The following is a 26361-nucleotide window of genomic DNA, read 5'->3' as shown; positions in this document are numbered from 1 at the left end:
TGGTTACACAGTATTAAAAGACAGTGAAGAACGTGATTTACCTTTGTTCCCGCGTTTGATAAAAGGCGAGCTTTTAAGCCTGAGAAATCACCCCGTAAATGCACACGTTTAATTGCACGTGTTAATATGTATGCTTACACAGTATTAAAAGACACTCAAAAATTAACGTCATTTACCATCAGCCACGGTGCCTTCAGTTGTGAGAAGCAGATCATAGAATGATTGAAAATAGTTTTGCATTTACCTTTTTAGTAAAAGGCGAGCTTTTAAGCCTGAGAAATCACCCCGTAAATGCACACGTTTAATTGCACATGTGTTAATATGTATGGTTACACAGTATTAAAAGACAGTGAACAACGTCAGTTACCTTTGTTCCCGCGTTTGATAAAAGGCGAGCTTTTAAGCCTGAGAAATCACCCCGTAAATGCACACGTTTAATTGCACATGTGTTAATATGTATGCTTACACAGTATTAAAAGACAGTCAAAAATTAATGTCATTTACCTTCGTTCCTGCGTTTGACTCATGCTGTAAATCTCTTCCTTGTTTTTAGGTCACGTGATTACGTAGGAGGCGTGATGACGCGATATGTGACTCCGCCTCCTCCATTACAGTATATGGACAAAAAATATGTTCCAGTTATGACCATTACGCGTAGAATTTCGAAATGAAACCTGCCTAACTTTTGAAAGTAAGCTGTAAGGAATGAGCCTGCCAAATTTCAGCCTTCCACCTACACGGGAAGTTCGAGAATTAGTGATGAGTGAGTCAGTCAGTCAGTCAGTCAGTCAGTCAGTCAGTCAGTCAGTCAGTCAGTCAGTCAGTCAGTGAGTCAGTGAGGGCTTTGCCTTTTATTAATATGTATAGATTAAAAAAAGAGACAAATGCTGGTACGGTGTGTTTAAGAATCGATGTTTGTTCTTCGATAAACAAACTATCAATTTTCACAACGGCAGTAGAAACTGGCTTGGTATGTGATCTGTTAGGTCATTCCTTCTCATGAAATGTTCCTGATACTTTCCTTCATGCATTCTGGGAGTGTCTAAACATCTCTGTCTTCTGGTCTGCACTTGCCCAATTGCTTTCCTGTATACAGGTGGAATAACGTAATGAAATTCATGAGACCTTACAAATATTTCGTTATAATGGAAATTTCGTTAATGACAAAAATGAAGAATATACTATACTATTGTGACTGGGGTTGCTGGCAATTTGCCATCTCTAATGGAAGCACAAGGATAGCTCGGTAACTGCTCTGCTTCATCTGGTAAACAGAAAACCAAGGGCAAAGTAATTAGTTGTCCTCTTTAGGATCAGACTTACTGTGTAACATTTAACTCTGGGCTTTGACCTACTCTTCCTTGCACTCCCCAGGTCTACCATATTTGTGATTCCTAGCTGCTGGTGTTCTTCTAATTTGACGTTAGGAGCTATAAACAGGATGATTACCATATTGCGGCTCCTATCGTGTGTGCTTGAGTGCTGAAGGAACAGCTGCTATTTTGAATGAAGACTGTACCTGCCTTCTCTATTCAGTTATAAAGTACCTGTATTTTCCTTGGAAACCTGGACTCACCTGTCTGTCGTGCAACTAACTATGTGACCCAAGCTTGACAATATCTGTATAAAATTACAGTGCTTCTTAAACTGCAAAAAATATTTTATTTGAAAAATGAGACATTAGATGTAACTTTTTTTAATAGAACTACTAGGGGGCTTTGCTCGCCAAGCCCCCTGCCTGCGCTACGCGCCAGCAACTTTACGTCTCTGCCACTCACGTATGTGGATTTCACTTTCACCGAACAATAAAACTTTTAATTCTTGCGGATAGGCCTCTTCATTGGGAAGAAACACTACTTTTCCATGATGGCAACACGAATTAGACGGTCTACAAGTATCCGACTTAAGGTTTAAAGCCAAACAATAGCTACTGTACATACTTATTTCATATCACCTATGTCCATATATTCGATCTCTTTTTGCTTTTATCTTTTCGTCAATATCACATTGAATTTTGGTTCTGTGTTTGGAATTACATCGTGACAACACAACGTATAACTGCCCGTGAGTGAATATTGTTTCTTTCTCTCTGCACTAACTGTGTCTGACAACAGCATACACACAAATGAGAAATGATTGAACCATGTGCATGGTTGTAAATGTATTAGATGTGGGCAGGACTTTTCAAAATCTATTTGCATAAAGTCTTGTCTTGCGGTGCTTGAAATTATCTCACGTGGGATTTCACTTACACCAAACAACAAATCTTTTAATTCTTGTGGATACACCTCTTCATTGGGAAGAAACACTACTTTTCCCTGATGGCAACACAAATTAGACAATCTACAAGTCTCCCACTTAAAGTTTAAATCCGAACAATATATTGAATCTCTTTTTGCTGTTCCGTTATTTCACCAAGTAGTAATTTCCGTTTATTTGTGCTAATGCAATCTTTACTATCATTTTTTTGAGATGTCCATTATCTCTAACCTGCTCTGCATGTGTATTGCACCGTTTTTGAATTCTTTACGACGTTCTACTTTGTCATCTACTCTTTGTCTTTTATTGGCGTGGTTAAATCTCTTGGCACAAAGTCTCATCTTGCGGAATGTGAAAGTGTCTCTCTTAGAAAGTCACGTCTCTTCCCAAGATTTTTTTTATTATAATAGAGAGACAGGTATGAATACAGAATGAAAATGAGATGTTAGATGTAAGCTTATTTTATAGAAATACAAATGCACTTCAATTTTTTTTTATTCAAGGCTCAATAGGTCTTTACTTTAAAAATTATCTTTATCCTTCAAAATTTTTGACAGTGTTGAAGGTGTGATTCCAAATGCTTTCGCCACTTCATTTTTATTCATTCTGGAATCAACTTTTTCCAGGATTGTTAATTTTTCTTTCAGCGTAAACTGACAGAGTTTCTCACTTTTTTTTGTTCACTGAAAAGAAAACTGAGAAGCGCTATGAAACTCGAACAGTACAGTATCTGCACACAACACAACTACCCACACAGACGCTCGGTGGAGCACTGACTCAGAATTTGGCTGTGTGCATGATATTGCAGCTACACTCCTGCAGAGACTGTCCAAGATTGGAAATTTTGCAACAGACTGTCACTTTCTTTTGTTCTAACAAGAAAGAGACAGCCTTTTGCAGTGTTCATGAGACTCGGCAAAAGAGTAGGCGCGATTTAAAATTTTTTACGTGGACATTTTTGGTCGAAAAATGTTTATGCTGAAATTGACATTTTGTTAAAATGAAATTCATTAAATACAATATTGTATGAATGTTTGTCCAGGCCAACAAAAAGTTTTCGTTATTCTGAAAATTTAGTTACTTGCTGTAACAGGATTTCACCTGTTCTTTACTGTAAAATTACCAGTTTTCCTTTGCTTTTTCTTCTTGCTCTTTGTCTCTTTCTTTAAATTATTACCAAAATAAAGCCTTCTTCTTAGGTCCTGTTGCTGCTAAATCATAGTTGAGTCCAAATGGAAATCCTTAGAATTGATGACTGCATAACACAGGGTTGTTTCATTCTTTTAATTTAATCCATTGGGAAATGTTGACCACTATAATTAAAAGGATGGGTCTGAGTATGTTTTTGTTAACTTTGTTTTGTGGTGTGAATTTCGTGATGGAATTGAGTGGAGGCTGGATATGTATGCACTGGCTGGAATGGGATTTTATTATAGCAATATTACTTTTGTTAATTTAAACTTTTTGTTGGTTTCTTTTTATTGGTTGAAAAACTAAAAATGTGATCACAAAAAAGACCGGGATGGTGTCTTCACTCTAACACTCTATGAGAGCTCTGCTAGCTCTGTTGTAATGCTGTTGTCTTCAACTCAAATAATTTTAGTAGCTAAAATAGTTGCACCTAACCCTTTCATTATTAAGCTTCTTTTGGTAAAGTAATAAAAAAAAGTTACGTGAAGGCTGCCATTTAATACTATCCATCCATCCATCCATCCAACCCGCTGAATCCGAACACAGGGTCACGGGGGTCTGCTGGAGCCAATCCCAGCCAACACAGGGCACAAGGCAGGGAACCAATCCTGGGCAGGGTGCCAACCCACCGCAGGACACACACAAACACACCCACACACCAAGCGCCAATTTAGAATCACCAATCCACCTAACCTGCATGTCTTTGGGAGGAAACCGGAGTGCCCGGAGGAAACCCACGCAGAAAACATGCAAACTCCACGCAGGGAGGACCCGGGACGCGAACCCAGGTCCCCAGGTCTCCCAACTGCGAGGCAGCAGTGCTACCCACTGCGCCCCCGTGCCGCCCATCCATTTAATACTATGTATAATATATTTAGCGACTCTTACTTGGACTAAATCCCATGCACACAAGAAAACTCTAAACACATTGTTAAAGTCACTATTGCATGAGCATTTGTAAATCTTATTGACAGGATTCTAAAAATACCTCAGTTTATGCAAGTCAAGAACATTTTTGAGCTGAGAGCTGTGATGCTGCAGTCAGGTCGGAGTGCCCTAAAGGTAGCTCTCATGTTTTGTAACACTGTACCTCCAAGGAGCCTACATTAGCTGTGGCAGTGTGACTTTGCAGCTGCAAGCCAATGCTTTTGCTGGATAACATTTGACATGTGTGCCTGCAACCTTGACTTTTATGGCTCAATGCTTATGCATTCTAATTTTATCTCAGCTCTCTTCCACTATATAAATTTTGAGGAAACATCATTAAGTAAGAAGCCAATTCTCACAAAGATGCAGTCATATGCATTATGCTTTTCTTTATTTGTTTTGGGGAAAATTAGGTCAGTATGAGTCAGTGTAGGTGTGCGTGCGAATATCCCTGGTAACATACTGGCACCCCATCCAGGGTTAATTCCTATTTTGCACTGTAGTCAGATTAATACAGTTTAAAAAAAGATGATTAAATGTTATTGGGGATCATCCTTGGACGTCCCTAAAACAGAAATCAGATAGAGTTTCTGCAATATATTTGTTGCATTTATAGGGTGTAAATACAGACAGTGTACATGAATAATACAGAGCTTTGTTGTCAGATGAGTATGGAAAAGAGGTCACTGAGTTGATGAAGAATTTGACATAATAAAATACAATGGGTTTAATGCGACAGTAGTAAAAAGTCTTTTGGTTAAGAACATCGCTACAAGTGACCAAGACCTTATTTGGGCCAGGTCCTGAAACCAGCCAGGGGGCTATATGTTTATTTATCTAATGTGTGTGCTCAGTTTTATCATTGTGGAGCATGCTGGAATGAGCCATAAAGGGGATGTAAGTGGAAAACAAGGATTGAATATTTATTGTATTTTCTGTCTGGAGCATATGCTGAGCTTGGGCCAACCCTGAACACCTTGTTCTAGTGAAATTTGACCTGTATTTACTTTTGAAAAATCAGCACACATCATAAATAGGAAATTAGTACTACACTAAAACTTCATGGGATTGCCTTTTTGAATTGAAGACAAGACTTTTGACCAACAAATCATGGTTTGGCTTCAAATCAACAAGTCATTAGAAATAGCGAAGGATAGTTTAGTAATAACCTGGACAGCCACAAACACTATTACATAAACATCATGGTATAAATAATGTGTCCACAGCATCTTATTTTTAGGCAAGCAGTAAAAAAAAAACCTAATAATATAAGTGAGGTAGAATGACCCAGTAATTAGCACTGCTGCCTCATAGCTCCAGAGACCTGTTGTTTGATTTCCAGCCCAGTCACTGTGTGCACATCCTATTTTTTCAGAGTGTTTTTTTCTCTTTCTTTGTACACCTTATATTAGATTAACAGGTAAATCTAAATGGACTTGAGTGGATAGCTGTGTGCCTGAATGTATCCTGTAATGAACTAGTGCTACATTCAGGAGGTGCCTGTCATCCAATCAGCATTTCTAGAAAAAGCTTTGGATTTCTGAGACCAAAAGTGAAAAAATGGATTCAAGAAAAAATGGAAAATTTTTTTAAAAAGTGGCTATTTGTTTAGCACATAAAGCAATTTTTCTTTGATGATATTGGGTTAATTCATTATCTGCTTTTTGTCCCAGACTTATCCCAAAGCAGGATATACGTGAATATCACAGAAGCAGAATACTGTTCTCCATTGCTAGATCATCAGACTGCGAAAGAAAGTGAATCTGAGAAACTTAGAAGGTTGATCACATGGATCACCATAATAAGAGACCAGCTTTGCTTAGGATGTCAAAGCTATGCTTCCTTAAGCTATCATTAGCAAAGGACTATGCATAGAAGTATTCAATTATTTGACATCTGGCACTCTCTGTTTAAGAGCCTGGACTTCTTGCATCTGAAAGAAAAATATTTTGACGTCAGTTGTATTTTAAAGGCCAGGAATAAATCACAAAAGACTGCAAAGTAATAGAAAAAATGTACAATTAAGAGCCACTTGTAGATGAGCATCAGGTTTGTTTGCTCCCTAAAGAGCACTTTGATTTTAAATGTTAAGCTTGGAATAATTTGGCATAAATTTGAAAATTAAAATTTTGAAACACTGGCACCTCATACTAAAATTAAGCAATATAATTATGCATTTTTTAGTCTGAGTCAGCTCTGCAATTACATTTAATGATGTGACCAATATGAGGATCCTAAGTGATATTTGTAAATTGTAATCTGAATCCTTCAAAGAGCTACATTTTCATTTTAATGTTCCTCAAATTACTCCTACTGTATGCCACTGATTGCTTGTATTTTTTTCTTCTTGTTTCTTTTATTTTTATGAAACTACAAAGCCTTACTAAGGCTTATCTTGAAAAAATTAATATTTTTTTAAATTGTTTGTATTAAACATGTGTCAATATGCCAACATTCTGAAATTCATTTTAGCTTTTATTATAGTTTAGCATTGAATTCACACTGTAGGTCAGTTTGCGCCAAAACAACCTATGAATCATCTTATTTTGTGATCTTTTTAATTTTTCACCGACTTGGAATGCTGTTTCTGTATTTACTCTTGACTAATATTAGAAAAAAGAAAACATAGAGTAGCCTTATTATTTCCTTTACTGGCCCCAGTTTTTGAAACATACAGATCATTTTGCTCTCTTTCCAAATCTCTAATGGATGCCTTGTACACTACAGTATATCTGAGGTAAGTGTAAGATCTGCCTAATACTGTCACTTTCTATGATATCCTTCTGTTCAAGTAAGAGATGAGAACATAGAATGGGAGGACTCACAGGGTTTCAGTCCTTCTCTGAGATTCCTTAATGGTCTCTTTGCAGGTTCAGGTATGGAAAGATTGCTGTGATTTTACTTCTAAAATATAGTCAGGTTTTCTTCACCCTCTGCCAAAGGCAATGAATGACCACAGCACTACCACTTAGATGATCTCACTAAATCATTATCTACACTTTTCAACATCTTAGAAATCTTACTGGTGCACATTATACAATATGTTGTCATGGTGAAATCTTCAAACCCACTTTATCCAGTTTAGAGTCATGGTGAGTCAGAGGCTATCTCAGCAGTAACGACAATAAGGCCTGAAAGCACCAGGCAGGGCCAATTTACACTCACACAGACATACACACTCAGCCAAAAACTGGGTCAATTTCGAATCACCAGTCAATCTTGCAACCACATCTTTGAAGATGTGGGAGGAAAACGGAAGTATCTGGAGAACACCCTACATATGCAAGGAGAGAACATGCAACCTCTACACAGATAAATAACTATACAGGCAGGAAATGTGAGCTCAGGTTGTTGGATATGTGGGAAAGTGGAGTGGTGGCTCTGAGGCTAGGGATCTGCACTGGCAATCGTAAGGTTGCCGGTTCGAATCGCGTAAATGCCAATAGGGACTCTGCTCTGTTGGGCCCTTAAGCAAGGCCCTTAACCTGCAATTGCTGAGCGCTTTGAGTAGTGAGAAAAGCGCTATATAAATGCAAAGATTTATTTTATTATTATTAAAGCAGCATAACTATTGCTATTACTACTGCTATTGTCTATCATTAAATTTATAGTGCCTTTTGGTAGGTTTTTTTAATTTATTTATTTTTTTGTTCTTTATTTCGCCTTATACAATTTCTTGTATTAGGAATTTGTTAGTTTTCACATACTCCTTGGGGTCAGAGCGTAGGGTCAGCCATTGTACAGCGCCCCTGGAGCAATTACAGGTTAAGGGTCTTGCTCAAGGGCCCAGCAGAGTAGGATCTCTTTTGGCAGTGACGGGGATTCAAACCGGCAACCTTCAGGATACCAACGCAGATCCTTAGCCTCAGAGCCACTACTAAAATAAAATAATAGATTAAAGCACATGATAAAATTCTAGAAAGCATTACAGTGGAAAAATATTGGTAGTATGTGTTCAAGAAGTGAACATAATTGTGTAATTGGGGGTTAACCAAAACCCAACGCAAGCAGCCTCATTACACTGCATGGAAATAGAATATAGCATTTTTGATGGGTTTCACAGTGATAATATGTAGTTTGGATGACATTTGCTCTGATTGTATATTGAATAAACATTTTACAAGAATAAACATTTGGTTTCTATCTGAAAAAAGATCAAACATGAATTAAGTTAACTGTGAAAATGTGATTTTCAATTAAAAGCTACAGAAGATGATGGGTTGTGTTTCCTAATGATGGGTCAATGAATCTGTAGTAGTAAGCAAACATCTTCTGTACTGTGTGCAGTTGTAGAGTAATATTAAACAAAACACGAGAACTGCCATAAGTCTCATTAGAAAGGGTACTGAAAATAGTTCAATATTCCTGGTAGAAGAAATCATTCCCTAGTAAAATTTAATATATGCAGTCTAAATAATTGAATTCCAAAACTTTGCAGAACATAATAAGTTACTTCAGTTTTATGTTTTCTGCTTGTGTTGGAAAAAGTTGCATATAGGAATAGAAGGGCACCTAATAACCAGTAAATGAATCAAACCTAAAATAAAAATGTGAGCTTCAGTTAATTTAAATGTATACAATATGGTATAATGCAAATGGACACCTTATGTTTTGTTTTAGTATTTTAAAGATTGATTATTAAGGCTGATTTGTTCCAAATTATACATTGTACAATTTACTAAATTGATTAATTTAAGTAGATATTTCTCAGTGAAAGAAGTTGGTCATTTTATTCACTCATCTGCTTAACAGAGTTTCTGATTCACTGATTCACAGTACCACTGGAACACACAAATAGACCTAACTGGCAAAGTGAAATGTTTCATGTGCAAACAAGCATTTTAGGGCTACTCTTCAGAACAGAAAATGTTGGATGAGGACTCTGTTCAGCTAACCAAGCCAACCTCTGAATGTACTACTAGAATTTAGAAGAAGGTAAACCTTCTTGGTATAAGCATTTTACAAAGATCAGGAGAGGATATAGTGGAATGCAATTTATGGTGATTGCCATTTATAGTAAAATTGTCTATCATATGAAAAAATTGAATCACAATAAAAGCTCAACACCAAAATAATAAAATGATAATTTAGTCTCATCACATGTAGACATCATAAGCAGCCATTCGTGATTATAATTAATATAGATGACATCCTAAAAATTAAGACAGTTCATCATAATGCTTATAGAAATAAAATTCCTAAGTGACAATTTCTGTAACTGGGGACTGCAACAAGTTTTTCGCAAATCCAAATGCCCATGTATAAAAGTTGTGATAACACAATCCTACCTGACGTAGCTGTACCAGTTCTCTCACTTTTGTGTAGAACTTGTTCTAGGAGTGTTCACATTTGAAGATCTAATATCTCTTATTGTCTCTGGTGTTTTTTAACTTTGATACTGTCAACTGCCTCATGGTCTCCCTAATATAAAAGATAAGTTAATTCCTATATTTGCCAAAATGACTCCACCAGAAAGTATCTATAATGTTGCACTATCAACTTGATGAATAAACCATGTAAGGGACAGCAAAGCAAAATTCAGTTTATGTAAAGACTACAACATGACCTACCTACAACATGTCCTAAAGAATGTAGTAACATGGTCATCATTCCAGGCATTTTTAATGCACAAATAACCTGAGGAATCATCTATTTATCAGCAAAAAAGTGGACCTTACTATAAGGATTTTGGTTTTTCGAAACCTGTTGATCTGAGTTTGGGCCCACGCTGGCAAGAATGGTAGGTTTACTAACCTGTAAACAATTTTCTTCCAGCTTGGAAGAACTTTAAAACATTGATCCCCTCTCTGACTTAGTTTTAAGCTACTTTTCTGTAACAAAAGAGCAAACAGTAAGGGGAGCAAATATAAAAGAGGAGGTAAATCTAAATGTATAAAACCACATATTAATGTGTTATACTGTAGCTAGTGAATTGATGGCTTTTGTTATAATGAGTTAACTAAAGGACAACACAGCAAATGAAGTTAGGTTATAAGAAGTTCACTTCTAAAAAGCTTTCTAAAGAGTGTGCTAGCAAAATAAAATGTACAGTGCTTGGTGAAAAAAGTAACTGCTAATGTCCAGATAAAGTACCTCATCTTTGCCTATCTGGCTGGTTTTGATGTTCTTTTCCTTCCCCACACTTCATGCAATGATGGCCATATTTAAAAAGTAATCAGTTTTTTCTTGTTTCATTCCCTTCAGTATTAAAATATTCTGGTCGGTCTTTGAAATATTCACGGCTGTCATGCAGGCTCTTTTTACCTTTGTCACGGTGGGATGAATCTGAAATTTGCCCAAAACTTTACTCCAGCGTTTAGAAGGAAAACATTACTTGTTTTTTCCTTCACAAAAATATGAGAATCTTTAAAGGATTTAGAAATGTGGATGGGTATTGTTTTAAATGGGAGGAGTATTCATCATTAGTGCTTTTCAGTTTAGACATGATGATCATTGTGCTCTAACATGATTTAATTATTCATATAACCACAGTTCCTTAACAGATGCTTTTATTTCTGTACAGAGAGATGCATTTTTATTCCTCCATGAACTATTCTGTCACTTGAAAAGTGATCTTAAGATTTAATTAAAATGCTTTAATGTTAAAAAAACAATGAGCCTCTTCATCAGATCTTAAAACTCAAAGAACTCTTTATTTTCTGGATTACATTTTTGCCTTTATGATTTGTAAATTGATTTTCTCATGCTGTGGCTTTGTATAAGCATGTGTATATTGCCACTGGTTGTTTTTTCAAGTCCAGTCTGATCACTAGAATAGGTTTCTTTAATGTATATACAGCACGTTACAATGTTGTTGTCAGTGTAAACAATTTACATTAGTTTGGTTTATTTCATTTTTGCATAGTGTCTTTCTTATTGACAAGCTTATAATGTTATAGTTTACACATTTAGAAACATAATTTAGTTTAAATGAAAGACAATGTAGTATTCATCCATCCATCCATCCATTTTCCAACCCGCTGAATCCGAACACAGGGTCACGGGGGTCTGCTGGAGCCAATCCCAGCCAACACAGGGCACAAGGCAGGGAACCAATCCCGGGCAGGGTGCCAACCCACCGCAGAACACACACAAACACACCCACACACCAAGCACACACTAGGGTCAATTTAGAATCGCCAATCCACCTAACCTGCATGTCTTTGGACTGTGGGAGGAAACCGGAGTGCCCGGAGGAAACCCACGCAGACACGGGGAGAACATGCAAACTCCACGCAGGGTGGACCCGGGAAGCGAACCCGGGTCTCCTAACTGCGAGGCAATGTAGTATTCAGTAAAACATAAAACATTGAGCAAAGAAATGCATCAAAATGAAAGAAAAATATATAAATATAAGCCCAGCAGCCACTGTATTCCAGTTACAAGTGCTCAGTCAATGTCAACATCATATGTTTGCCCCATTCTACTCAAAACAGGTTAAAAGACACCAACGGTGCATGTGGAGTTCAAATGAAGAATGGATAAAGGTAAAAACTGAATGCAGCCTGGTAGTGGGTACCAAGTAGCTAGTGTAAGTGTAACTCTGTAAATGTGGTTGCTCACTATAGTGCCACTAAATGTATTTGGGATGGTCTTGTAGCAAGAAGTAAATATTAATCAATAATCAGGAATCAAAACATCCGTGGTGTTTCTACATCAAGGGCCGGGGGGCACAGCCATATTAGATGTTGTGTTTTTAACTTAATGTTAAAATGCATATAAGCAATTTGTTTCGAATTTTCCATCATATGTTCAATGTAATTTCTTACCTTGAAAAATATTGCTTTTTGCGTTATGTAAATACGTTTTTGTGCCGGGTGCTGCAAACCTGTTTCCTTCTCATGGGTCAGCCCTACTGGCCCTGCAGTGTTCTTGGTTTACACTTTTTTGTGCATGTACATGTCAAACCTGAACTTTTTCAATTTAGCACTGGGCCTTGAAGCCTCAACCTGTTTATTCTCCAAATCAAAATAACGACTGCCTTTTTTTCAGAAAACCAATCATCAAAATCCAATATACAAATCAGAAACAAATTTATAAAAAAGTAGGCAAAAAATCCTAACCATAAGTTTTCCTACTAGCTGCTTTGCACACTAACAAAAAAGAGAGATCTGACAGTGGAAAAGGTGCCAAATTTAAGATTCTAAATCCATGTACCTCACCATCTTGAAAAGGCAGAATGTAATGACATCATATATCACGGAAATCATAGAAGTCATATGGGTGGAAGTAGGTGCTGCTGCTATAAACAATATGGCTCCTACCATGCAAAGCTAGTCAAAGTGGTGACTAGTGTTGATTGATGAAGCTTGCCTAAGCGTTTTTTTTAGTGAATATGCTGTGTTCATCAGTCAGCTTGTTTTCCTGGAAATTTATCGTGCGGTTGGCTTAGACAAACTCATTTTTTTATATCACCCCAAGATGCTTTGGGAGACCAGCATGATTTTCACAGAACTGCAGAAACCAGTGTTTGATAGGACAGACGCCAAGAGTATATAATCCTGATCCTAGTAGTGGGCTGAACAATACGGGAAAACGTGCACATACATTTAAACTCAAAATGTGAAGAAAACTGGAAATGTGTCTGTGTCTTTTGTATGGACTTTTATGTGACCTGTGTGGAATATGTGAGCCTACCCCTTTAATAATATTACCCAGAGTTCTGTGCAGTTAGTGCAAATAGGAAGGAATTGAGGAATCCATGTGCTTTAGTATTGCGCTTATATGGTAGCAGTAGTGAATGAGCAAAAGCTTCAGGGAAAAAAAAAAACAACCTGTACTTTTCACTTCAAGAGAGGTGAGTACTTGCTGTCGAATCTGAGGGGGGCAAACTTTAATGAATTCATGTTTCCTGTCTGTAAGAATTTTTATTGTTCTGATATTTAATTCTATTAATTTCATCTTAGGGAGGCATGGTGGCCTAGTGTATAACACTAATGTCTTATAGCTTAGCTTACATTTTTGGACACAATAATTAGTCCAGCATAGTTGACATAAGTTTCCCTAGCCATCAGGGACTTAGTTGCTATTGTGCTGTTATAATAAATTCAAAACTTGTTCAGTTTATCCTTCCCCAATGACTTCATTGTATTTTGCTGAGTTTGGCAGTGCTCATTTCCGCGATTTTGCCAAATGCAAGCCAAAGTGAAATGGCAGCATTCCCTCATATCTGCTGTTGATGACCACAAAAACAAAATGGCGTGGAGATGGTATCACATGCATAGTGATAAGAATAATAACAAAAGTGAAAGACTGGAAAAGAATCCAAAAATTTGAAAACATGAAGTGATTCTTCCGAATACTGACACACATGACAACCAAAACTATGAAAGTTCTGGAATGGTTATATGAATACCATAGTGAGTTCACTAAAGTCTCAGTCCTGTTGGGCAACAGTAGGATGAGATGGAATAACATCTAGATACCTATTATCGAATAACATCTAGATACCTATTATCGTCTAAATTTCAGCAATTATGGGACTCCTTGGGGTTGACTTGGGATAGAATCCCTGTACCACACTTTAAAAATTTTGTGGAGTCCATATGGTCAAAATACTAAGCTGCTCTGAGAGCAAATGGTCCAGCCCCCAACTTAAGTAGGTGTTTGTACTGTATATTGCTTAGAGCAGTTAGGAATGGGACCTTCAAAATAGTACCCACATCAGTATCGAGGGAACACCCCACTTCCAAGCGCCAATGTACAGTATGCATGTTTTCAGTTGAGATTTCTGCTAAATTAAAAATTTGTTTAAGATAATAAAAGGTAACCATGAAGACCATAAAGAAGAGATACTGAATAATACCACTTCACCAGCTTGTAATATCATTTTTATTGGGAGACACAGGTTCTTTACAAGTGAAGGAAGTACCCTAAATGTGGACTGTGAAAATCTTAAGCAATGGAGCCCTTTAGCTTTTTATACCACGTCAATTTCTACTCTTGTAATGTTTCCAAGCAAATGCCAAAGTGCAGTTTTAAAATTGTGAATTCAAACATTTGCACCACTTATCTGAAACAGAGTCATGAGGAAAACAGTCTTAGCAGTGAGGCCCATATGTCCCTTTTCCCAACCACACTTGTCAACTCATACCATGGGATCCCAAGGTGTTCCCAGGCCATCTGGGAGATATAAACTTCCCAGCAAGCTCTCGGTCTAACAAGAGCTTGTGTGTCTGTGTTCTACTCCAGCAAAGCCTTTGCCTTCAGCTACCACCCAGGTTACACTGCACCTGGCCATTATTCCTCCTCCAGGTGGTTGACCCAAAGGATGGCAGTCCTAGGCCTGGCTCCAGGAGGAGGCCCCAGTAACCTTATACCAGGCAGGGTATTCTAAAATTTGTGGATTTGATTCATTAGGGGCTATGAATTGCTGTTTGACTAATCATTAACCAAGAACCAATTTGCCTTGGGAGGTCCTACCAGGAGATTCTGCTCAAGACTACATAGGTCACAGGGGCACACAAACCTCTCCACCACAATAAGGCGGCAATTTCAGGAGAGAGATTTTAAAATTGTACGGATTCAATATCAACCACAGGACTTCTTAAAAATTCTTTAAGTGCAGAAATCCATTTTAACAGTTCTTTGAATGTACTTTGCATAAGTGAAATGGCATTACGGTTTCAATTAAATTCCTTCTGCCATGTAAGGGACATATGATCATGACCCTGTTACTCAACCTCAGGTGCTCAAATATCCTGTCAACACATAATGTCTTGCGTAAATTGCAAACGTTCTTTTGTGAGTCGTCTTACCTCACCAAATAGAGTAGGTACACAATATATTTACGTTGCTCATGTAAAAAAGTTTGTTTATTTTCCAACCTTCAGGACCAAATGGCTGTTTTGCCATTAATGTGTAGTTTACATTTAATGCATTAGTTGTTTTTAGATAACTACTATTATCAAACTGAAGGTGCAAACATAATTGCATGCTTTCAGTAATCTTGACTATGTAATCCTCTTTCAAACCTGTTCATTTTACACAAAACAGTGTGTGCTTGGTGAGTGGGTGTGTTTGTGTGTGTCCTGCGGTGGGTTGGCACCCTGCCCGGGATTGGTTCCTGCCTTGTGCCCTGTGTTGGCTGGGGTTGGCTCCAGCAGACCCCTATTGACCCTGTGTTCAGATTCAGCGGGTTGAAAAATGGATGGATGGATATTGTTGCCTTCTTAGTTCTTTCCTTTGGTCTTGGTGTTAGTGAGATGTTGGCTTTTAATAGTCTTTTATAAGAAAAATCACCCCAGGAAATCCTATAGATCAGCTGCCTTTTCCCGACCACCACTTTCCTCCTTTGCTTCGAAGCTGACTCACAGAGTGGCAAACAATTGAACAATTGTCTGTTTTCAATTTGTGTCTGTGTATATGCTTTTTAAAACATTCTTTTCTCTTTGATGCTTATTTGTTAGCTATTGTGAATAAAATGTATTTCTTGTTTGTAATAAAGCTCAATAATCATTATGAATGCTGTCAGAATCAATATTTGAGGTGGGGAGCATGAGCTACTGTCAGGCCACTTCACTCTATTGTTAAGTGAAATGACTATCATTTGTTTGAAAATTGATGTCTCGAAATCATACTATTTCTTAAGGTACATGATTAATATTATTACCTACTTAATGGGTCTTGGAAATGAATTGCTTCCTTCTCAGATGTTTCTTTTTATTAAGCAAGCTAACCTCTGTAAACTCTCCTGTGACTCTTATCCTTCCATTCTATATTGTTTCTCATCTCCTTTCAGGGGTACAGATTGAGCATGTGAAAGCGTGATGATTAGAGTAAACTATTCAGCCTATCAAAGCCTGTCAGTTTTATTTTCACTAAGTGAACATAAACTTGACAGATTTGTGTGTGTCAGCTTCAACTTATGTAGCATGACATGGCATTACATGCTTTAGTGACTCTTTGCATATAAAGTATCAGTATTTGGTTAAACTTGAAGACTTCTGTTTTGTTTTAGGAGCTTGCCGTTTTCTTTTTAATGACAGTCCTTTTATTATTAGCTCCTTTGTGTATTCATTTTATAGAAGGTAAATTTCTGTTTGCATTTCAGTGTTGGTTCAGCTTTTAAAGTGATCTTCTTATAATTCATACCCTTCATTCCAAGAATAAACCTAGCAGCTGTTCTCTGCATTTTCCCTTCTACTGTTACGTTCTTTTTGCAATATGGAAATCCAAACTATACACAGCATCCAGATGTAGACTCACATTATAATAGCTTAAGCAGAATCTCCCCACATTTCTACATAAACCAACATTTGTTTCCTCTTATTTGCTAATGGCAGTTATCTTTTGATTCATTTGAATACAGCGTGCTGGTGCAGTGGTTAGTGTTGCTGCCTCAAGGATCCAGCATCCTGGTTGTGAATTCCATGCCTCATCATCGTTATTTATGTGGAGTTTGCATGCTCCAAAATGAGTTCTCCAGTGGGTACTCTAAGTTTCTTGCAGAATCCCTAAAGATGCAAAGATTAGATTTATTGGTAAACCAACATTGGCCCCATATGAGTATGAATGTGGATGTATGCATGAACTGCAATGGACCTGTGAGAGTGGATATGTGCATGCACTGCAATAGACTGGTGCCTTCTTATTGTCTTGTGTCTGCCTGCCTGTTATTTTATCATGATAACAAATGAACAGATTCACCCACATTTTTCAAATGTGTTTTAATTTAGTTTAGGCATAGAGAACTTTCAGCATTTTCTTAACAGCTAAAGAATAAATGGCTTTACACAGAGGGCACCAGCACCTTGGAGATCTTTGTATGTTGTGGTATCAGACAAAACTTCTATCCATTCATCCAACCATCCTTTTTTTGAACATACTGTAATTAATCCAATTCAGAGTCGCAGGAGTTGCCCCTTATGCATGCATAACTGTGCTTTGCAGGGCGCAGTCACACACGCGCACACACACTTGCACATTTTTGGGATGTGGGATAAAAGGTGATTGATGGGAGAAAAACACACAGACATGAGGAGAACGCCACACAAACAGTGCCATGGCTGTGATTTGAAAGCACAGCATTTTAACTACTGTGTAACTATACTGCCTCAGGCAAATAGAAAACTTTCAAACTTCTGCCTAAACACTGCAGTTGTAAATACTCAGAACAGAGCAACACCTAACAGAAGAAACCACATCATTTGCAAGCTAATTGCTTTAGTGTGTTTTCAGCCAAAATAGTAGCTTATACCTGTGCTAAAAATACATATTTGTAGCAGGTGTTGTTTTAACTACTGAATACCCTTGCTTAAACACTTGACTATTATTTTGGAAGGGAGTGAATTTAGAGTGGTTCATTGCAGCTACTAACAGGTGCTTTACTGTTTCCTCCACTGAAATGTTAATAGGCTTCCTCCAGCACCTGTTCTACACAGACCTACAATCATGTACAATCCAAGTACGGTATCCCTATAGGGAGCAAAAATGAACAGCCTTTTGAACAACCGAAATCTTTACATACAGTAAATATAATCTGCAGGCACTAGTGACTTCAACACACATCCTACAACAGACTCAGACAGTGAACAGTTCCATTAAACTATACTAGCCAACCTGCGGCATAATTATGTATTGATGGGTGAACACTTCCTGAAAGACACAGTTGTCCAAATGGGGTTGGTTTTGAGGATACGACTGTAGGTGAATGAAAAGATGGAACTCTGGAGATGACAACATACAATATAGCGTTTTACATGCTGCATACAGCGATTCACATCAAAGCATAGAAACTGCTAAGACCATAGGATACCCCTCGCAAACTGCTTTACACGCCGCATACAGCGATTCACATCCGTGACAAACAAACTGTTTTACACGCTGCATACAGCGATTCACATCCGCGACAAATATGATTCTTCTTAGATGTTGCTGTTGCGTCCACCCTCGCTCTCGAAGCATACACACTGCCTGGTCATGTGCCCGCTCGCAAGAGCAACTAACAGAGACCCACTCACCAACTGTAAGACCATGAGATACCCCTCGCAAACTGTTTTACACACCGCATACAGCGATTCACATCCGCGACAAACAAACTGTTTTACACGCTGCATACAGCGATTCACATCCACAACAAACATGCTTCTTCTTATGGGGTGGGTTTGAGGATATGACTGTAAGGGAACTCTGGAGAGAGCAACATACAATTGTCCGTGAGTGAGAACTGGAGGACTGCCGCCGCGCCCCCACCTCCCAGAGCGAGGGACGGGGCTGGATGGCGGGCACGCGCGGAGGGCGGAACGGGGTGTGAGGGTAAGGACGCCCAGTGAGGACGATGTTTTGATGGGTGAACAGTCATCTCTTAGTCATCGTTCAGTACGTACTGCCTGCTCATGTGCCCGCCCCCAACTCCTCACCTGAATTGCTTTCGTCTGTGTACAGTCCACAAGCACTTGTGAGTCACGTTGACTATTTATTTTCCAAACTCCGCCTCAGTCGGTTTCGCATCTGTTCATTGTTCTTTTTGTCCGGGCCGGGTGAGGTTTTCCATGTTGAGTCTAATTAGGCTAAAGGCTCCATACCTGGTGGTGCCCTTCTGTCAATTCCTTTAAGTTTCGGCTTTGCAACCATACAGCCACCGACCCCCCCCACCAAACCCCCCCCCCCCCGCCAAAAAGAACCCACAGACTTTGGTTGCCCGGCGGATCATGGGAATAACGCCGCTGGATCGCCAGTCGGCGTTGTTTATGGTGCGTAACTACGACGCTATGTGATAGTCTTCAAACCTCCGACTTTCGTTGTTGATTAATGAAAACATTCCTGGCAAATGCTTTCGCTCACGTGTGAATTGTTGGTGGGCGGGGCTCTGACGTGCATGTGCCATGGTCAGCTGCTTAGTGAATTGTTGGTGGGCAGGGCTCTGTGAGTTGGCGTGTGTGGCTCCGTTGTGTGTATCACACGGTCTGTCTTGCGTGCTGCTTCTTGCATGCCTTGGTCGACAAACAAACTGTTTTACACGCTGCATACAGCGATTCACATCCGCACAGCCGCAACAAACATGGCGGCTGCCCGGCGGGTCATGGGAATACTGCCACCGGATCACCAGTCGGCATCGTTTATGGTCGGAATTACGACGGTATGTGATCGTCTTCGAACCTCCGACTTTCGTTCTTGATTAATGAAAACATTCTTGGCAAATGCTTTCGCCCTCGCGCGAATTGTTGGTAGATGGGGCTCTGTCGTGCATGTGCCATGGAGACAGAAGCGACCTTCGTGGTGTTTGTTGCCTGGAGAGCGAGGGTGGACGCGGGCCGGGGAATAAGGAGTATTGTGTAGACAAACATTTTCCGTGTTCCTGCAGGACCATCTAAGAAGAAGCATGTTTGTCACGGATACGAATCGCTGTATGTAGCGTGTAAAACAGTTTGCGATGGTGGACACGGTTGTTCGTCGTAACCGAAATGTCAACGTGGCTCAGAGGTGCATGTGGACTGTAGCAGAGACAAATGCGAATGACGTCATGTTTTGTGAGTTGTCGCGTCTGAGTTGGTGGGTGTGGCTCTGTGAGTTGTCGTCCTATCCCATTTGGTGGGCATGGCTCTGTCTTGCTTGCATGCTCCATGGGTGTCTTGCTTGTGCTGGCGGCTGCTTAGTGAATTATATATATAGATACTGTATACATAGTAGATTTGTACCAATAGCATTTTTGAAGGTTGATACAAAGTTGTCCATTAACAATACAGAATGGTACTGAATACCAACACAAAAACTTTTACTGAAAAGAAAAAAATGATGTTCGATTGTAGACAACAGGAATATAGAAAAAGGAGACAATAATATTCTTTTTTATAGCACGATTAATACATGTAATAATAACACATATAACTGTTATTAAAATTCTCCCTGCACTGGTTCTTTTAACAAACAGGTATTTCAGCCATAAAGAATAAAGAAGAGATAAATATCCAGCTTAACTAGGTATGCTAGACGTAAGATAAAGAAGGGATTTAGCTCAACTAGGCTTTTCAAATGTAAGAGACAGGTTCTTTTTTTAAAAACAGTAGCATTTCAGCTCTATTGCAGATTAGGCTTCATTCCTCCTTCATCTAGAAAGACTTTTCAAATAGCAGACACAATGCTGTTTGCTTTAGAGGCTCATTTGATTTAACACATTATGAAGACATGGCAGATGTAAAATGCAATCTGTTGAGAATTTAAGATGTTTCGATGGCATCAAGTCAGTGTATGCATATGTTATATGTAGTGTTTTAGCTGGAGAAATATGTTGAAGATCACCTTCAGTAATAATACAGATAAAGTATGAAAAGTATACTACAGGTTACAGTCTTCTTCTTCTTTTGGCTGTTCCCGTTAGGGGTTGCCACAGCATATCATCTTTTTCCATATCTTTCTGTCCTCTGTGTCTTGTTATGTTATACCCATCACCTGCATGTCCTCTCTCACCACATCCATAAACCTCCACTTAGGCTTTCCTCTTTTCCTCTTACCTGGCAGCTCTATCCTTAACATCCTTATCCCAGTATACTCAGCGTTTCTCCTCTGCACATGACCAAACCAACACAATTTCGCCTCTCTGACTTTTCTCCCAACCGTCCAACTTGAGCTGACCCTCTAATGTACTCATTTCTAATCCTATCCATCCTCGTCACACCCTGTGCAAATTTTTAACTATGCTACCTCCAGCTCTGTCGCCTGCTTTCTGTTCAGTGCCACCGTCTTCAACCCTTATAACATAGCTGGTCTCACTACCATCCTGTAGACCTTCCCTTTCACTCTTGCTGATACCCATCTGTCACAAATTACTCCTGACACTCTTTTCCACCCTGCCTGCACTCTCTTTTTCACCCCTCTTCCACAATCCCCATTACTCTGTACCATTGATCCCAAGTATTTAAACATCATCCACCTTTGCCAACTCTACTCCCTGCGTCCTCACCATTCCACTGACCTCCCTCTCATTTCCACACATGTATTCTGTCTTGCTCCTACTGACCTTCATTCCTCTCCTCTCCAGAGCATATCTCCACCTTCTCCAGGGTCTCCTCAACCTGCTCTCTACTATCGCTACAGATCACAATGTCATCAGCAAACATCATAGTCCACGGGGACTCCTGTCTAATCTCGTCTGTCAGCCTGTCCATCACCATTGCAAATAAGAAAGGGCTAACTGCTGATCCCTGATGTAATCCCACCTCCACCTTGAATGCATGTGTTACTCCTACCACAGACCTCACCACGGTCACACTTCCCTCGTACATATCCTGTACAACTCTTATGTTCTTCTCTGCCTCTCCCGACTTCCTCATACAACAGCTTTTCTCGAGGCACCCTGTCATTTGCTTTCTCCAGGTCCACAAAAACGCAATACAACTCCTTCTGGCCTTCTCTATATTTCTCCATCAACATTCTCAGAGCAAACATCTGTGGTGCTCTTTCTTGGCATGAAACCATACTGCTGCTCACTAATCATCACCTCACTTCTTAACCTAGTTTCCACTACTCTTTCCCATAACTTCATACTGGGGCTCATCAATGTTATCCCTCTGTAGTTACTACAGTTCTGCACATCCCCATTATTCTTAAATATCGGCATCAGTACACTTCTTCTCCACTCTTCAGGCATCCTCTCACTTTCCAAGATTCCATTAACTCACAAAAAAAATGGAAGAAACCTTGGGAAAGGCAGTTCAAAGAGCAACTTCTTTCCAGGTAGGTTGGGTGGGCAGTGAGTGTCAAAAAAAGGGGGTAAATGCAATACAATGTACAGAACAGAACACATGTAATCCTCAATACAATATAATATTGCAATAGAAATATTACAAGTACAGAGCAGAATTCAACAGTAGATGATATCACATAATACGAACTGGATTTGTTCAGAGTCCTGGAGACCTCGGCAATCAAGCTGTCCCCCCTATTGGCCATTCCACAGCTGAGTCAGCGCTGGGCCAGCCAATCCGATGAAAGGACCCTTCTACCCAATGATTCCTGCGATCCTCCATCAGAGACGACTTTACGTTTTATTGGCTAACTAAATAGATTACAAATGCAAGCTTTCGAGGCAGCTAAGTCCCCTTCATCAGGCAAGGTGTAACAAAGAAACTGAAAAATACTCTAGCTTATATTGGGACAGCAAAGTGATTTTTTTCTTTCATCTTAACAACCTTTTTGTTCAAATGTTAGCAAAATAAATACACCTGAGATGAATTAACCCTGAAAGAAGAGAACAATGAACTAATAAAATATAGACATAAGATAACCATCACTATAGAAAGTCCTGTAAGGTTTTTTTGAAGTGCATTGTCTGTAAGATAGGCCACTGATGTAGTCAGCTGGTCAATCAGTCTGTTAGTCCACATATCTGCTCATAAAACTCTTGTCTCTATTCTGACCATTTTGTAGAGTGTTGAATTTAAGCATAAGTTTGTATTCCCATTCTCTCCGTTCCTGTTGGTTCTTGAAATTAGTAATAAGCACAGTGACCCTCATTTCCTTTATGCTGTGGCCATTACTGTTAATGTGTGCTGCCACCAAAAGATCAATGCTGTTCTGATTAATATGAAATCTATGTGAATTCATTCGCTGGCGCAGTGTCTGACCAGTTTCCCCTACATACAGTCCAGTGTTGGGGCACCTTATGCACATGATTAGGTAGACCACATTAGCAGATTTGCATGTGAATGGACCCTTTATTTTATGCTCCTGCTGGCAATGTGGTATAACTACCTGATCTGCTGTGTAGATATGTGCATACGTGCCACACTTGTTCTGTACGCAGGGAGATGTGCCACTTGCTGCCGAGCCACACATAGTGTTTCGGACATTCAGTTGTTTGAGGTTTGGTGGTTGTCTGTATGTAAGGAGGAGAGGTTCTGGGAATGTATCCTTCAGTTTATTGTCTTTCTGTACCATGGGTTGAATCTCTTTCATAATTTTGCGAAGTGTTTCCAGATATGGATGATAAGTTACAACTAGTGGGACCCGGTTCTTGGTTTCTGCACTTTTGTATTCCAGAAGGTTTTCTCTGGGTATAACCGTAGCTCTCTTGATTTGTAGGTCTGTTGATTTGGGAGTGTATCCTTGTTTGATGAAGTCTGTCCTGAGTTTCTGCAGTTGTGTGTCCCAATCCTCTGTATCGAAGCAAATACGATTGTAACGTATTGCCTGGCTGTAGATGATGGAGTTCCATATATGCTTTGGGTGGAAACTGTCATTTCTTAGATATGTCCGTCTGTCTGTTGGTTTGTGAAAAATAGAGGTCATAAGGGTGCCGTCCTTTATGTGAATGGTAGTGTCCAGAAAGCTGATTTCTGTTTGTGAATAATTTAATTTAAGTTTTATGTTGGGGTGGAATGAATTGTAATTCCTATGGAAGCAAAGAAGGTCTTTTTTGCTTGCAGTCCAGATTATAAGAATGTCATCTATGTAGCGAAGGTAAAGCATTGGTTTTATTGCACATGTTGACAAGAAGTCCTGTTCTATCTTGCCATGAATAAGTTTGCATAATGGGGTGCAAAATGACATCCCATTGCAGTTCCCATTAGTTGTAAGTAAATGTCCTGACCAAAAGAAAACACATTGTGAGTTAGTATGAATTTTATCAATTGTATCACTGGCTCCGTTTCTAAGCCATGTTGTTGCAGGTACGTCTGACAGGCCATAGTTCCATCTTCATGGGGGATGTTTGCGTATAATGCCTCAACATCCATGGTAACAAGGAAGGCTCCCTCAGAAATGGTGTCTAGGGCAGCAAGTTTTTTAAGGAGGTGGGTGGTGTCCTGTACATAGCTGGGTGTGTTTCTGGCAAGGGGTTTGAGAATGCTTTCAACCCATCCTGAAATATTTTTTGTCAGTGTGCCAGTTCCTGAGATTATTGGCCTTCCTGGGTTCCCATATTTATGGATTTTGGGGAGCATGTAGAAGTATCCCACTTTTGGATCCTCAGGGATTCGACTACTGATGTGGTCCTTGATGTTAACAGGTAAGTTGCTTAACAGTTTCTTCAGTTCTTTCATGTAAACATCAGTGAGGTTCTCCTGTAGTTTGCAGTAATAAGTGGTATTAGAAAGCTGCCTCTGTGTCTCTTTTATATAATCAGATGTGTTCATGATTACTAAGGCACCCCCTTTATCGGCTGGTTTGACAGTGATCTCTGTGTTTTCCCTTAGTGAATGTATGGCTTGCTTTTCTTGTAAACTGATATTGTATACCTGGTTCTGCTCTCGGCCCAGGATCCTAGTTTTAACCCTCTGTCGGAGTGGGGTTTCTTCCGGGTTTTGGTGTCCATGTGGGTTTTTTGGTGGAATTATTGTATCGGCTCATGCTTGCTTCCTGTGTATTACTGTCTTCCTTATTATGGAAGAATTCTTTAAGTCTGAGCTTTCTGAAAAATTCTTCCATATCACTGCAGAGGCAACACTCTACTGCTATGACTTTACCTTAGGCAGGCAAAACAACTTGGCAGTAGGGTAGTGGCACCAAGTGCCACATTTGAGTACAGAGAAGAGACACAGAATACGTGATGGTTAGTAACAAATTATAACTATCATATTACTTATGTTTTAGTGCTAATGACCAACAACATGATGCAGTCCGTACAGTTAATCAGCAGCTCTAGTCAGGATATGCTAAACTAAAGTAGTCAGTCTTTAGCCAGGATTTAAAAGCTGAGACTGAAGGGGCACCTCTTATAGTAGCAGGCAGACCATTCCACAGTTTAGGGGCCCTGTAACTAAAAGCTCGACCTCCCACTGTTATTTTATTAATGCTTGGAGTTCTAAGCAGACCGGCATCTTGAAATCTTAATGTGTGCTCTGGTTTGTAAGTCATGATAAGTTCAGATAAGTAAGCCGGACCTTGGCCATTTAAGGCTTTATATGTTAAAAGGAGAATTTTGAAATCTGTCCTAAACTTAACCGGGAGCCAGTGTAAGGATTTAAGAACTGGAGTTATGTGTTTGTATTGTATTGTTCTTAGAGGACATAGAAGCATTGGTGAGACTTCTTTACAAGAGCCAAAATGTACAGTATATACACACATATACACCAATATATACACATGCACACAGAAACAAAGAGTACATTCTCTGGAAAGGCCTGATTTTACCCCAATTTAGGTTTCCCAACTTAGTCTCAAAAAAAAAAAAATTGAGCTGACCCATATTTAAGATGTGATCAATTTCTCAGTAACTTTAAGTAGACCACATTCCCTTATGAAGAGATGCTGTGGAGAGGGTGAGCAGCTTTAAGTTTCTTGGAATGACCATTGCTGATTAACCAAAGTGGCCACAGCACATTTTGGATCTTTTAACACTACAATTACCAGAGCTTACGAGAAAACTCATAAATCCGGCCCACCTTAAATCCGTTCGCCACCTCTCCCTCAGCGTCTTTTGTCCTGTAAATGTGCTGATTAAGACAAGCAGCAAGGAGCCTGCTATTCCATCCCCCCATTGTCGCAGAATGTGCACAAAGTTCTCCCAGCTCATGCCTTGATTGATTATCTGGGAGTGAAATGCTGGAGTTTTAGAGTGGAAATAATAGATCGTTATTTAGGACACATGCATTTTCATGTGTGTTCCGTTCCCTACAGTAATCTGTGTAAACACATTGTTAAAATTCATATTTTAGTAATAAGTGTTACAAAATGTAGCCATAAACTATATGGACTTCAGGCTTCACACATTCTATAGTTTATGCCTACATTTTGTAACACTTATTACTAAAATATGAAAAAATTTCTGTTTTAACAATGTGTTTACACAGATTACTGTAGAAACGGAACACACATGAAATGCATGTGGTTCCAAATAACGATCTATAATTTCCACTCTAAAACTCCAGCACTTCACTCCCAGATAATTAATCAAGGCATGAGCTGGGAGAACTTTGTGCACGTTCTGCAACAATGGGAGGATGGAATAGCAGGCTCCTTGCTGCTTGTCTTATTCTGAACATTTATAAGACAAAAGACGCTGAGGGAGAGGTGCGAACGGATTTAAAGTGGGCCATGTTTACGAGT

The 26361-nt window shown here is 39.2% G+C and overlaps 1 protein-coding gene across 3 annotated transcripts in view; it reads left to right on the top strand.

Annotated features, from left to right (window-relative positions):
- The window catches only part of adam19a (ADAM metallopeptidase domain 19a), a 684192-nt gene that overhangs the window by 59247 nt on the left and 598584 nt on the right, over nucleotides 1-26361 (top strand). The window contains exon 1 of one of the 3 annotated variants that reach the window (XM_051928363.1): nucleotides 13076-13174. The exons of the other annotated variants lie outside the window; for them this stretch is intronic. Coding sequence (XP_051784323.1) covers nucleotides 13102-13174 — 73 coding nt within the window. The 5' untranslated portion in view covers nucleotides 13076-13101. Of the gene's footprint in view, nucleotides 1-13075; nucleotides 13175-26361 lie in introns of those variants that run through there. 3 annotated transcript variants of the gene reach the window in all.

Source organism: Erpetoichthys calabaricus, chromosome 5, assembly GCF_900747795.2.
Source record: "Erpetoichthys calabaricus chromosome 5, fErpCal1.3, whole genome shotgun sequence".
NCBI classification, from domain to species: Eukaryota; Metazoa; Chordata; class Cladistia; order Polypteriformes; family Polypteridae; genus Erpetoichthys; species Erpetoichthys calabaricus.
Note: the sequence above shows the minus strand (reverse complement) of the source record. Positions and strands in the feature narration are given on the sequence as shown.